At 43.0% G+C, this 14,616-nt stretch overlaps 1 protein-coding gene across 3 annotated transcripts in view; it reads left to right on the plus strand.

Moving 5' to 3' along the window:
- evla (Enah/Vasp-like a) overlaps nt 1-14,616 on the plus strand; it is a 38,414-nt gene that overhangs the window by 495 nt on the left and 23,303 nt on the right. The window contains exon 1 of one of the 3 annotated variants that reach the window (XM_042218181.1): nt 8-3,507. The exons of 1 other annotated variant lie outside the window; for it this stretch is intronic. In XM_042218181.1, the coding sequence (XP_042074115.1) occupies nt 3,485-3,507 (23 nt within the window). In that variant the 5' untranslated portion in view covers nt 8-3,484. Of the gene's footprint in view, nt 1-7; nt 3,508-8,128; nt 8,704-14,616 lie in introns of those variants that run through there. One more of the 3 variants, XM_042218180.1, reaches the window with a different exon arrangement.

The following is a 14,616-nucleotide window of genomic DNA, read 5'->3' on the forward strand; positions in this document are numbered from 1 at the left end:
ACCGTATCGTGCGCTGTTTGACGCGTCATGGCAGATGCGCAGCGACACGGAGCCCTCTCCGGGGCTACATCTGCATTTCCACAATAACCTCGCTGGAATGATCATTTACTGAATAACTGCAGCATCTTCTCATATTTTATTGCCAGTTTTTCCTCCGGGTGCCCACCCACCCGGCCTCATCCCCTTCACCCACCTTCCATACGTGCGCCCTTTAACTGTGCGCTTTTATGTCATATTGTTAAATGGCGAATTATCGAAATGACTTCTCCGCTTTCCACCCCCCTCCACCCCCTTCTTTGTCACCGCCGGACCCACCCAGCGCATTGAAGGCAGGATTCAGGCCAGGTTGATGTTGTCATGGAAACGACAGCATCATGTATTTCCCTACATAAGCAATTCGGGTGCACCCGGTGAAATGATAAAAAAATAAAATAAAATACTGCTTTCGTTAAATGTGATTGATGCACCACCGGGGTGAGTGGCTGCAGGAGGGGAGTGTGTTGGTGTGGTGGGTGGGGGACAGGATAAATGAGGGTGCTTATAACCGTGGCAAGAGGAGGAGGAGGGTGTTTATTCCGGTGGTTGCCAGGCAGGTTAACAGACCCCCACCCCCTCACCCACTTCCCATATACACCTACAGAAACCATGATGGTTGCATATATGCATACTATCCAGTCTGTGGCTCTTTTTGAAGTCATTCTACATCTGAGCTTATGGGCGGTATTTTGAGCCCTTTCCTGGTTGTGCTGGTATGCAGAACACGCTGAAGCCCAGATCTTCTTCTTCAGCAGGAGGAGCAGCAGTCTTTATACTCTGTGCTATTTATGAAGCAGTCCTTTTATGTTTTCCCCTTCCTGCCTTAGGTTGACTCCTCCATGTCTCCGTAGCTGCAGTCAGCCTGCACCATTCCGTTTTACAGCCTCAGATTTACTCTGACAGCTCTCCTCAGATACAGTGCACTCTCGCTCTGCTTTTCCTGTAGCTACCGGTGTTGGTCTGTATCTTTGGGAGAGAGTCTGCTGAGAGTCTGTGGAATCAAAAAGGAAAAGGAAAAAGAGAGAGAAAGGGAACAAAAAATGGGATAAATCATATTTGTGAAGTGCTTCTGTTTTTTTTTATTTCCAGTCCCAATAATTCACCGTCATCCTGTAACCTCACCCAGCACAAAGCCAGTGGCTCAACTGCTCCAAGACGTAAACATGCAAGATTCATATCTTCCAGTCCAGTCAGATGAGAACGCCGTTTCCTCTTTTTCTGTAAAGCAACGCTGCTTGTATCCCATCCTGTGTGTTTGTCTTCACCCGAGGCAGATCTGCTCTTTGACTCAGGCCCAAAAGGGAAGTCTTAAATCTCCACAAAGCATCAGCGAGGGGCGACCTGGCTTTTATTTTTGCAGGGTTAAAGGGAAAAAAAGAAAAAAGAATTACATTCAATGGGCCCATTTGTTCAACCTCGCCGCTTCCATTTGCTGCATTTATGTAAGGGTGCGCATGCATTCATGTATGTGGATGCCCATGCACTTGCACATAAGTGTACACACAAGAGTGGAGTTATTTTTAGAGATTTCATTAAGGGGCGCTTCTTCTCTACCGTCAGTCTAGACCTGGCTGTTTCTGCATGCTTGTGCGTGCGTGTTACGAGTAGGCAGAGTGGATTGGGAGGAAGAACCGTGAGCGTGCATGTAGGCGTCTGTCCATTGCTATTACAGGACAGGATTATTTCTGAAGGGCTCGTTGTGGTGATTCACTGTGCAAAAAGTAGAATGAGCGAGTGCACTCACTGCAAGGTAAAAAGCTGAGTTATGCCTCCTACTGCAGGCTGCTGCCCTCTGAGCTGATCAGAGAGCAGCTCCACGAGAGACGGCATCACCGCAGCCACAGCGCTCCCATTTGTGATACAATGATAAAGCCTGGATTTCAGGGGAAAGGAAAATGGCTTTTAGCTAGCAGTAATAGTGACAACTGAATATCACAAATGATTAATTGACTCTCACATGGCAATCCTTTATGAATCAACCCTTATCTGGTTGTTTTCTATCTGCTCCTGTAAATCATCCATAAGGCTGTGTCCTTTGGCATTGTGGAGGTCAAACAGGTTCAGCCTAACCTTTAGTCTCTCCATTTTCACTCCCCAAGGGTTTCGCTAGATCCAAATATTGATTAGTATCAATTCCAAGGCTGGTATTGGTATCAGATCAATATTAACTCTCCAAAAGTAATCAATCAATATGGACGATACTTTTCTATCCTCTAAGTTCAGTATGTAGCCCCCTGGATTGTGTTAAATAATTCTTACATGAAATACAATAAAAGCTGAAAAGTGGAGTTTTTTGTGTGAACTAATTACTGTGGAAAGTAAAAATCACCGTGATTTAGTAATCATTAAAATGTCTTCAAAATCAGCAAACTGATGACAATGATTCATCTTATAAATCAAGACACGCTGCTCTCTTCTTAAAGGTTAAAAGTTCTGGTATCAGTATTGGTATCTGGCCGTGTATTTACTTGCAGTAACAACATTTTAACACTTTTTTTCTGTTTGTTGTGGAGTTCAAAGTCTGCTTGAAAGTTTTCGCTTAGGCCTCAGCCGAATGTCACTAATCCTGGATGCACATGAACTCAGACCTTCTGGGTGCCACTTTAGAACCCCGGATCCGTTGTGTGTTTCTGGCTATTTTCTTAAATCCATAAAGCTTCCTAATCTTTCAGTGGATCGCTCTTTGTTTGTTTCCTACACCTCGGCTCACTGCTGCAAAGAAGCTTAAAAGCCTTTAAGTTTGCTCCTGCCAGATGGACCGCCGTTGGAGGGCGAATTCTGATAAAAGCCGCAGGGATGCCGCGAATATTACACCACATCGGGGAAACTTTTGTTGCTCGTTACGCTCTGTTGTTCCTGCAGAGAACGGGAATGTTGTGTCCGTTATGATATCTGAGCTGAATGAATGAACTGTTGCTGTTGTTTCCTCTTCTGTAGTTAATTAGGGATAAAAGGCTGACATGCAGAATCTATTTAAAGCTCCGGTATAGAAAGGGGAGTGTAAAAGCGCTCCTGTTTCCAATACAGGCTAACATGTAATTTCCATCCAGTGGAAATTATTCCTCGGAGGTTGAAAGACAACGACTCGGTCCCCGAAGCAGAGGGAGGTGACTGGTCTGCGCTGGTCACATGTTCTCTCTCTCTCTCTCTTGCATTCCCTTACTCTGTTGCAACACTCCTCATCTCTCTCGCTCACTCCTTCCCTCCTACTCTCTCTGTGTCTCATGCTCATGACTGCCTTGCTGGCGTAGTAGATTTTTTCTCTTTTTTTAAACTTTTTTAGAGGGATGTGAAGAGGGGAAATACTGAGTTGACTGCAGCAGAGTTGGACAGCATGCGTATTGCTCTCTCTTCTCAAGGTTGACATTTCCCCCTCTCCTCCATAATCTCCCTTTTTTATACTTCCTTCCATCCCGTGCTCGAGGACTGTGCCCGCTTCTCCGGCGACATGTATTCCCTGGACGACTTCGGGTAAGGCAAAATGACTCATCAGTGATCGTCTCTTCACTGTGTTTTTGGAGTTGTGTGAGTAAAGCTAAGGTTGGCTTTGAGTTGTGCGGTAATGATGTAGCCTCCTTCACTCTGTGGTGTTTCTGTTTGAAGCCTGGCTCAGCTTTCAGACCACACAATCTGTTTGCTCCTTGAAACAGGATTGTGCGCCTGCAAGAAAAACCCCTATTTCACCAAGCCCGACATGCCGCTGAATATGTTGAATTGGAGGAAAAGCTTGGAAAAAAAATCTCCTCCAGGAGTTGCTGACTTTCTCTCCTTTCCTTTTTTCCACCCCTCTGCCTGTGATTGTTTGGAGCCAGCTGTTGCAGAGAAGTCTGATTGGTTACCCTCTAGCAGTCTTTCATTGGTTCAGTCTTTTCCTGGCAAATAAAGGAATGAGTTTCTTGCTGCCTGCCATTGAATCTGCTCAGCTGCTCACTCTTGTTCACGGGACTGATCCCATCTGACTTGTTGCATGTGCGTGCGTTTGACAAAGGAAGTCAAGAAGAAAGAGATAGAAAGTGTTAATCTGACTGGCTGATTGAGTGAGACTCTCAAGAGAGGGTATAGTCCAGTATAATGTGGCCCTGCCAGATTAGAGCGGGTCATGGCGATTTGTTAAAGCACAAATACAGATACAGAGCCGAGTGGGGCAGAAGAGATAAGACTGATGGTTTACACTTGACCGCGTGCACTCTAGTAATCTCCATCACAGGGAAGATCTCTCAGCATCTCTCACAGTATGCTCACTATTTATGACAGTGTCATTCTGATTGTAATGTGGAAATAAAAACAAAAGTTGTCCAAAACGTAACCTCAAATTGTGAAATCAAACCTAATGCTCCGTTTTTCTACCGTCCAGACCCCGGCCCATTCTTATTCCCATCAACGACACAGGATACAAAGAAAAATACGAGCTCCGCAGGGTTGTATATTATTCTCCGGCTGAGAATGTTAATCAATCTGAACAGGCTAACGCTCGCTCTGTTCTTCCTGTGTTCTCGTTTGTGTAACCTACAAAGTATTTTCTCTCCAAACGGAAGCGGCGGATCCCTTTAAGGATCAGGATTAGCGACGGTGACGAGGACTGGAGAAGGTGGAGGAGAGTGGTGGGGGAAGGGTAAGACAGTGAAATGTGGGGTTGCCATCCATATTGTACTGTATGTGATCACAGTCGGTTAGCCTGAGGCCCAACTGGCATCTACAGGGTAATGAATAAGTGATGGTATTATGGAGGTCAGTGTGCTGATTTTACTGTTGGTTGTTGCCTGATGCACTGCAAGCGAGTGATCCGCCTTTATTAAGAAAACAGAGAATCAGAAAAGTCTCATTATTATGATTTAGTATGAGTATATTGGCAGTGCTGCGACATCGCACTGCAGCTTTGAGCTCAGTGAACATAAAACAATCTATGCAAAAATGAAAAATCTAACATTTCGCACATTACAGATGATCCGTCTAAATATTTGTATGTACGATGAGATTTCCCAGTGTCGGTGGTTATTTCAGTTATTTCACTGTTCTCAAACATCGTGTGATGACGAGCTAAAAGATGTGACTACAGTTAAGTTACCGTTTCCCTGGCACAGAAAGAGGAACAGCAACTGGTATCTCAGGAGTAATGAATAAGTTACGGTATTATGGGGTTAGTGTGGGAACACTATTGACTATCAGGCAAACTGTTCATGATTGGTGCATCCCTGGCATCGGTCTTTATTCAGCTCTACTTTATGTCTATTTTTTCTTTCAGTGCTTTCAAATTAATTACGCTTTTTTTTTTTTGTTAAAATTCTGCACTTGAAAAGGACTTTGAGATTTTGAAAAATTTTGACATTTTAGGTGATTACCAGCAAAAAGAAGAAAAAAAAACAAGCAAAAATAAATCAATTACAAAAGGTTTTTTTTAGCTTTTCATAAGCGTATATGAGAGTAATGTTGTGAATCATCAAACACCCCATGACTATCACAATACTTCACCTATTGAGGCTTCTGCTGCACTGGAAGCCTCAGTAAAAGAATTTACTGCAATTTTTAACATTTTGCAATAAAATATCACCTTTTTTTAAACTGCAAATTATAATTTCGAATTTTAACTGTTAGTATATTTTTTTTTATCTCACTTCAGTTATTTGAATGGGGTCAGTTTGGCTGTTACATGCAATCTGATTGTGATGATGCAGCAGTTAACTGTGATAAATCACTGAAAATAATATATCTGCTGTTGTGTACATGGACAGAAATTCACATTTAACTTTCACATTTGCGCTCTGCAGCCTTCCTGTTCCAACAAGAATAAAACCAGTTGAGTGGAGATTTTTTCAGACTGGCAACACGTTGGAAATCTGTCTGTATCTTTGAGTGTTTGCAGTCAGTCCAACCAAGACTGCGACTGCAGAAAGGTTGCCTTCTATCAGGTATGTCAGGAAGTGCTGTGTGGCAGGCAGGAGTTGGAACCAAGAGGCACTCAGACTCGAGGGATGAACTCAAAAAACTCAGCTTTATTTGCTGACAGGGGAAAAGCATACAAAACTAAACTACACAGGGAAAATATAAACTTACACTTTGCAGGGAGGCTCACGAGGAAACACACAGCTTGAGGGACGACACAACACAGGGTTTAAATACACTGGGAAGTAAAGAGGGGAATGAGACACAGAAGGAGGGCACAGCTGGGGGAAATCAGAACTGACGAGACAAGGAAGCGTAAGCTGAACACATTCATATAAGACACGGACCTTCAAAGTAAAACAGGAAGTATAACACAGAGACGCAAACTTGACACGGTAGAGACAGCAACTAAGAAACAGAGACATAACCATAAGGCAAAGAACCAAAAAACTAGAGATGATAAATAATACACAGAGGGAAATCCTGAAACACAAGAAGCTCAAAACATGCGAAGACACAGACCAAGAAACGCCGACTTTACACAGAACAAAAGGGGGAACAGGAAAACAACAGGGGCAAACTAGAAACCATAAAATAAATCACACAAGTACTCGACAAAATACAAAAATCACAAAAGAACTAAAAACGCTGGGTCAGGAGACCCAGGATCCTGACAAGGTAAGGCAACCTTGATCAAAAGTGCTTGTGAGTGTGCAGTGACTTCAAGCTCTGGGAAACCATTTAGTCACCAATAGTTGCAGTCGGTCACAAAATGTGAAAAAATTCAATAAAATCATCAGAACGCTGCCAAGTTTTTGTGTAGAGGTAAGAATGTTCCTGTCTTATTTTCCCTCATGTGACTGAACCATCAGCTTACTCTGATTAGGAGGTATTTTAGTGTCCAGTGTTGGATGGTTAATCAGTTCATTTAATGTAAGTTTGCTCAGCTAACATTAACTCAGGCTGGTGATGCATGAGATGAGCCCTCTGTGTAATAAAACTCCCAGACTATTTAATTTAATTTAATAAAATTTAGATATTTGGTGTCCCTGTATCGATACAATATTGTCATGCAAAATATTGCAACACTATGCTTTAATTGCTATCGTCCTATTTGTTAAAATAAATATTATTTTGCTGTGGCATACATTTATTGGAAAAATCCTAAATAGAAAGAATAATAGCACCCTATGATCACTGTGAATGTGTCTTTTTCTTTCTAAGCAACAACGTGGCCTTCATGTTTGATTTTCGATGCGCTCACTTTCCCTGCAGCAGTTTAGCTCTTTCCTATTATCAGTTTATAAATGTTAGTGAGCAGGCAGTGTCTCCTCCTCTGGGCACAACAGAGCCTCGTCTGCCACAGATCGAGCTTGTTAACATTTACCCGTCCGGCCACAGAAACGTCCTGCGGTCCAGCTGGGCCATCTGAGCCGCACACGAGCCAAGAGTAATTTCACTTGGCATGGCTGTTACCCCTGAATAACAAATCGCTGTTGATCGTGACCCCGGTTTAACCAATGTCAACGTGACACAGAGTGCCGTGTCACGCATCTTGGTGGTGTGACTCTGTTGTTTGGGTTGTTTGCTCTCTGAGCGGCATATGATGTCAGCCGTTAGAGCCGAGCGCATGTGAACCAGAGAGGTCGAAGGGTAATGCTCTGTCATCTTAACACTGGACTGCTGTCAGCCCAAGGTTGTGTGGATTTGTGTGTGAGAGCTTGAGAGGGAGATCGTTTATTTGTAGCCTGCAGGACAGCACACAGTGGACAGGGTTCCTTTGCCAGAATCAAACCGGGAACGTTCTCTACCTCTGGTTTTATTACATTTGGATCGAATACTGCCGCTCCGCTCAACAATAACACCGATGCCTTCCAAAATGCCCCCACCTCCCTTTGCTGTCTCACCCAGAGAATCTAAACCAGATTGAGCGTTAGCTTGTGAGTTATTCAATAGCTTTTAATGGACATTTAGCACATACACACACATGCACGCACACACATGCACACACCACCTCCAGTTAATGTGCATGCCCCGTGAGTGTTCATCCACTGTCCTCAGAGGTGGAGGACATCCCAGTCAATAGTAGCTGACCACAGTATAGACCACTGGTTGTTAATTTGGGCTCGGCTTATTTGGGTAGCTATGGCAACGGCAGGTGAGGAGGAGGGGCGGTTGGAGATAACAGCAGGACCCCCCCCCCCCCCCCCCCTTCATATATCCAGTAAACTGTAGTGTGTGTTTGGATTTGTTAGGGGAGGGGGGGGTGCTGCTGGTTGAGACGGATATGAGGTAATCTCCCTTGGGTTTTCAGTACAACAATAGCGCAGAGGTTCAGTGACAATCGCACATTCACAATCGTGTGTTAGGGATCGCTGGCTGGTCAGTGACTTCATCTCTGCCAGTCTGTCTGTCCGTCATCGCCTTTGTTCCTGGATGGAGGGGCCATCCGTCTGGATGTGAATGCAGCACTGCGAGAACTCGGGAATGTTCTAAATCTCATTTCGCTTCTAAGTGGATGATTTTAGTTACTCATGCAGCTGTTGCTCTTGTGCGTAATTTCTCGCAGGCTTTCAGGAGAGGATTAAACCACTTTTAATAGGTTAGAGTTTAAATGTAACGCAGCAGCACAGAAGGGAGTTTGTGTTATAGAGTGACGCTGCTGCTGCTGCTTTGTTTTGTTTTCCTGTTGACCAGCATGGACATACACCGGTTGCAAGCGCTGCGTTACTGCCTTCCTCAGAGTGTCAGTGACTCGGGATTGTTTTACAGCCACATCCCTGCCAGGTTTGTGCTGACACTTTGTTTGACGTCTGTCTGATCATTTCTACTTCCAGTAAGTAAGTCAGTGAGGATGAAGGGTGAAGATAGGAAGGAAGATGAAGGAAGGATGTCAAAGATGAGATAAAAACAGTTTGGGATGAGTAAAAAAAGTCTGATTGTTTAGTCGATGAGGTTTGATTATCGTCCACAAAGAAAGCACTGTAATATTCCAGCAGCACAGACGGACAAATCTTTCCCTGCTGTATTTTAATCAGAGCTGAAATACTAATCTGTCATCTTAATCTGGCCTCAGCAAACTGACACAGAATGGAGGCTATTTTGGATTAGTTATTGTGTGCATGGAGAATGTTAACTTTGCCATAAAGGTGGAATGAATCAGCTCTCTGTTTTTATGTTAAAAGTGCACAAAAGTGTGCAAAGTTTTGACTCTGATGTGTTTTGATGACTGTTCGCCTGATTGCAGCATTCCCATCAAAGCCAGAGATGCTGCCAGAAAGATGCGGTTCAGCGTGTGCACGTGATGCGACGCCGAGCATCTTCTTTATTCTAAACACGCTGCAGCTTCACACAGAGCATCTCTGAATAGCAGAGCTCTGTAAGGGCTCTATACATGTTTAATTCACACACGTGTTAAAGACTGCTTAGCTTCCGGCTAGAAAGGCAGCCTTTCAGGCCAGTGCACTTCCCCCCTCTCTCTCCTGGACGATGAAAGATCGAGGGAAGACATGGAAAAAGAGAGAAAGAGGGATATTTGGTCGCTGCTGATGTTCCAAATGAGAGCGGTAGGATCAAACAGCTCTGTTGGCTGCCTTGTTATCACGAGGGAGAAGAAGAACGAAAGGGGGAGGCTGGGGGTGTGAAAATAAAGGACAATGAGGATTTTATGACGAGATGTGCAGCCGCTGCTTAAAACTGACTTCCCGTCTAATACATGCAACTCCTGTTGTGTCTGCTGCAGCACTGAACACTGAAAATGCATACGATATTGTGAGCAATGTTAAATTTTTAAGTAAGAACGGGCATTTTATACAAAAGTACTGTTTCATATTCATTCTAAACTGCTCTTCAGAAATTGTCCCCCGACTCCAAACTCCTCTCAGATGGATATGTATCCTCGTGGTAGATTTATAGCCCCTTATTTTTCACACACATTATTGGCTTTTCGTCTTTCGTCTGGTTTGAATTAAAGATTTATTTGGGGGTATTTTAGCGTTTATTTGTGGTTGGGACAGTGAAGCAGATAGGAAAGGAGGGGGAACAACATGCAGGAAAAGCCAGGGGTGGAATCAAACTCATGTGCCACAGTGGCCTTGTGCCACCTACCTAAGCCAGCCAACCCAGGACCTGAACTCTATATTTTAAGATAAGCAATAGTTGTGTATCTGTTTCTATTTATTTTTCTTATAATTAATTGACTCCTCGAGTATTTTAAAATCATTTTATTTATTTGACCTGTAGAGGATATTCATTTAAACCTAAACCTGAATGAACAGGGAGAGAAGTGGCAGTGATAGGGGCAGAAACACAGACTGAACAAGGACACCAAGTACACAAAATATACAACATATAGAAATCAAGTGTAATAAGCAAACTGTCTGATCATTGTTTATGTTTTACATGGCTCTGAATGAAAAGGATTGTGCTGCAGAAGGATTCAAACAACTGAACCTTTTCCACAGAACAACTGGGGCATTTGGCTAAGAACATAAGCACATTAATGCAGTTTGAAATTAATGCCATTAAGACCACATCACTCTGTTCTCTCTCATTTAGGCTTAGTTGCATTTTGCAATATTGTGCAGTATATGAGTGGGGCGGGGGTCAGATAAATGCCCTGTGATCTATTAAGAGTGAGGCACAACATGATGGATCTGGGATGTGAAAGCCTTTGTGAATCGGCTGTGTGCTGTTGCTTTAAAATAGTCTTAGTTGTCTACTTAGCGGGACTGTGATACACGAGTTCAAAGGTCTTTTGAATAAGTACACCTCTGCTGTAGAATTAAATATATGTTACATTTGTTTTTCAGATTTCCAACTCCATATTTTTACTCTTGAACTCAGGAAAAGTACTTCAGGTGTTTTCACAGCTACACAAAAACCATCCTTTTCTGGGTGCAGCTGTCTGTAAAAAGCCCGTTTAGCTCCTCTCCCTTTAAGCCACACTTTTTCCGATTGGTCAACCCTCTGTAAAAGGAGATTTAAAGAGCTAAACAGCATGTGAGCGGGGCTCCAGGGCTCATATATTAAGGATATCCGCTCTCACTGACATCATACAGAGACAAGAGTGAAAAAAATCATGTCTGATACAGATTGTTTAGAGCAGTCTAAAGCCTGAGCTTCTCACTCGTAGGCATTATTTATACACTTACCCTCATTTTTTGGAAAAACGTGGTCCATATTTGATATAATCTTCCATTATTATGGGACTAAATCTGTGACGGACATTAAAGAAAAGCAGAAATGGTCCCTTTAAGAGTCAGATTTGGCATGCTTGGCAAAATGCAGACAGCAAAAACACTGTAATTATAACTCTGTGAGTGTGTGTCACTCTTATTTATTTTTAATGACTGTGCTCCATATAGTTTAGTAGCAGTGTTAGGTTACATGCGGCAGTTACTACAACCCCTGCAATCTGGCCCCTGCCTCATATCTCACTGCATCCTTTAAACAGACTAAGTGTGTATAGCTTGCCGGGTTACCAGTGACCCAGCTTCACACTGTGTGTGAGCCACAGTGAGCTTGTGCTGTTTTTAGTTCCTCGGGCCTCCTTCCCTGCCTGTGCCTGTGAACACTACTTTCCCCCATGGAGCAGATTAGAGGTCTTGTACGAGAGTTAAGCCCGGGTTAATTTAGATTTAAGGCTGCAGTGAGGTAATGATCTGCCTGCTATGCTCTGTCTCTAATCCAGACAGACCTCTTCCTTCTGTCAGCCAGACCCCTTCACCCACTTAAACACACACACACAAAGAGAGAGTGGCATCCCGTCTCTAAATGTATGGCTTTGCCCTGCTCTAAAGCCACGGGGGCTATAATCCTCATTGTGAGCATAATAATAACACTAAACTGGATCCTTACTTTACAACCAATCTCTCTGTCCCTGTTTCTGGCCCTTCACTAAAAATATCTGTTACCATGTAATGGTGTATGTACACTATGGGTACCATAATATACTGTGTGTGGGTGTATAATTATGTATTTCTCTTCCTGTTTGGAAAAAAAGGGGCAGCACCTCACATCACATCATAAGACTGACTGCCTCACCCTTAACGAGAAGATACTAAGAACCGAGGTGGATTTCTGGCTACTGTGCATGGTGTTAGTGGGTTATGTCTCTCCTTGTAGTTACAATTAATAATGTTTCAATGGAAACTTTTACAACAGTGGTTGAACTGTTGGTTGTTTGACTTCCTGACCTTTCCTACAACCAAATTTCCAATATGGGAGAAAATTCCTCTGCAGGAATGAAACATTTTTCACTTGAGGCTACTAATGTTTATTTCCCAAACATCTCCCTGACACTGACTGCATTTCTTTATTAGCTACAGCACCAACAAGGGATGCATAAAGCTGTGCAATTATCACTTCTGCTGCCTCTCTGGGTGCTTTATTCTCTCTCGGCTGGCTTTCGTTGTGCGGGAGGTTATGGTGGGTTTTTGTTTTTTTTAGGCTACTTAATTAGCATGAAATGAAACTCATTAGTTGGATAGATTAAGCTGTATTTGTGGCACCTCCAAGTTGCAGTGAATGATAACCGATGTGACAGTTGACAGAGTAATTAAGTGAGATTTATGGTGACATGAAAGGCTGGGGGAAAGCAGAGGTGCTGAAAAAGACCTCGGGTATGATAACATGGCATGTGTCTTAAGTTTGGTCTCACTGCTTCTCCTTTTAGTTAATTAATTTTAGATAAAAGTTCTCCCGTATTATTAACCATGGCCAAAGTTTCAAATAGTATCCTCTATTGTGGTACATATGTAAAAATATACAGTAGGGAGCTGTACACTTTTATAGTAGATTACTGTTTTTTTCCCCTGCCAACGACAGAACTAATTGGATGGAAATGTTTAAGCGCAAGTCATTAATTCAGAAGTGTTGTCATGGTTACTGCAGTCATTTTAGTTTTGCTGTGATTGTTGCGGACGTGTGATGTGGTTCCCACTGATTGCGTGCCTAAAAATAGTGTAGAGAAAAAAGTGTTATAGTTTAGCTAAAAATGGGCCACCGTGAACCAGAGTTCAACTTAGAGTAGTTGTTACTATGAGCAGTACAAGGGAGTAGGAGAAGAAATTGTTGTAATTTAACATGCAAATTTCTTGCAGTGCAGTGTTATTCCAGGAAAATTTAAAGGGAAAACTAACCTTCACTAACCTCTTTTTCTGTCATAGATTTGTCATGCATTTGTATCAACAGATCTCTGCTGACGGTGTATTTCTGTGACGCTTTAGTGTCCTTTAATAGTGTTTTTGACATCTAGTTTTCACAGAAACAAAGGCCTAACAATCCGATCCACGGTCATGAGCCGGCCATGCAGGGTCGTGCTTAATGACTCATCAGTTGTTCAGATCTGTTCGGGTGCCTTCCACTGTGAACCAGCAGGATGAAACAATTACCCCAGATACAAAAGCTAATTGCCATGATAACAGAAGCCCTGCCCCCCGGGTGCTACCCAAAGAAGACGCCTCGTGCAACCCACCACGACCCACTCGCATCCCTGCCAAGGAAACACTAAATACAGCCAGTGATCTAATCTTTGATTTGCCAGACCTCACAGAAATATGAAACTTCTGTTTCTAATATGTCTCGACCCCTAATGTATGCTCTTAGTATTTTCTGGTCGTGATCAGTTTGAGGAGTCATTTCTGAAAATAACTGATCTCTGAGGGGAAACACTCAAATTGTATAATATAGGATTTGTGTGGAGGAGGGTGGGGTGAGGCAGGCACATATGTCTAACCATGTGTGCAGGGAAGTGCTTTGCTTAATTCAGAAGCCTGGGAATGTGGCCTCATTTTTACCGCTCGCCTATGAGGCTTTATTTGACATGAGGAAGGCTTCAGTGCACCAGAAGCCTTCATAGCTTTCTCTGTTCTTCTTTTATTTCTTTTCAATCACTGCCACTGTTCTCTTCTGCTACTTTTTCTTCTCACCCCACTCGGGCTGCCTTTGGGGTGGATTTATTATTCAGCTTTAGCCTACTTATTCCAGAAAAAACAAGGTGCAACGCTCAGATGGGATCTATTGGGGAAATCACATCCACTTTTTCCAGGAAAGAACTGGAATATTCAGAGTACTTGTTTCCTCTGCACCAATACAAATACACCAGCCACTTTATTAGTTACAACTAGGAAGTCCTGGATTGGACTGCCGCTCGCCTTCAGAACTGCTTCAGTTCTTTATGGTATAGATTCAACAGTTGCTGGAAACATTTCTCAGAGATGCTGGTCCATATTTTGCACACAGTTGCTGCAGATTTGTTGGCTGCACATTCATCATCCAATCTCCTGTTCGACCACATCCCAAAGATGGTCTGTTGGATTGAGATCTGGTGGCTACGGAGGCCTTAAAGTGTCATCATCATTTGTGACTTCCAATTGTAAGCAGCCATTGATACAAAGAAGGATGAATCCATGCTTTCATGTTATTTACACCAAATTCTGACATTGCTATCTGATTGCTCAAGCAGAAATCGAGACTCATCAGTTCAGGCAATATTTTCCAGTATTGTGCTGTCCAGTCAAAACAGCATACAAATTGTAGCCTCCCTTTTGCTGTTCTTTCTGACAGGAGTAGCACCTGGTGTGGTCGTCTGCTGCCATAGTGCTTCTATGTGCATTGAAAGATGCTCTTCTGCATACCTACTACTTACTATTGCCTTCCTATCAGACCAAAGTAATCTAGCCACTCTCTTTTGATTTT

The sequence above is a fragment of the Haplochromis burtoni genome, unplaced genomic scaffold (assembly GCF_018398535.1).
Source record: "Haplochromis burtoni strain Fernald_Lab_line unplaced genomic scaffold, NCSU_Asbu1 Contig_16, whole genome shotgun sequence".
Lineage (NCBI taxonomy): Eukaryota > Metazoa > Chordata > Actinopteri > Cichliformes > Cichlidae > Haplochromis > Haplochromis burtoni.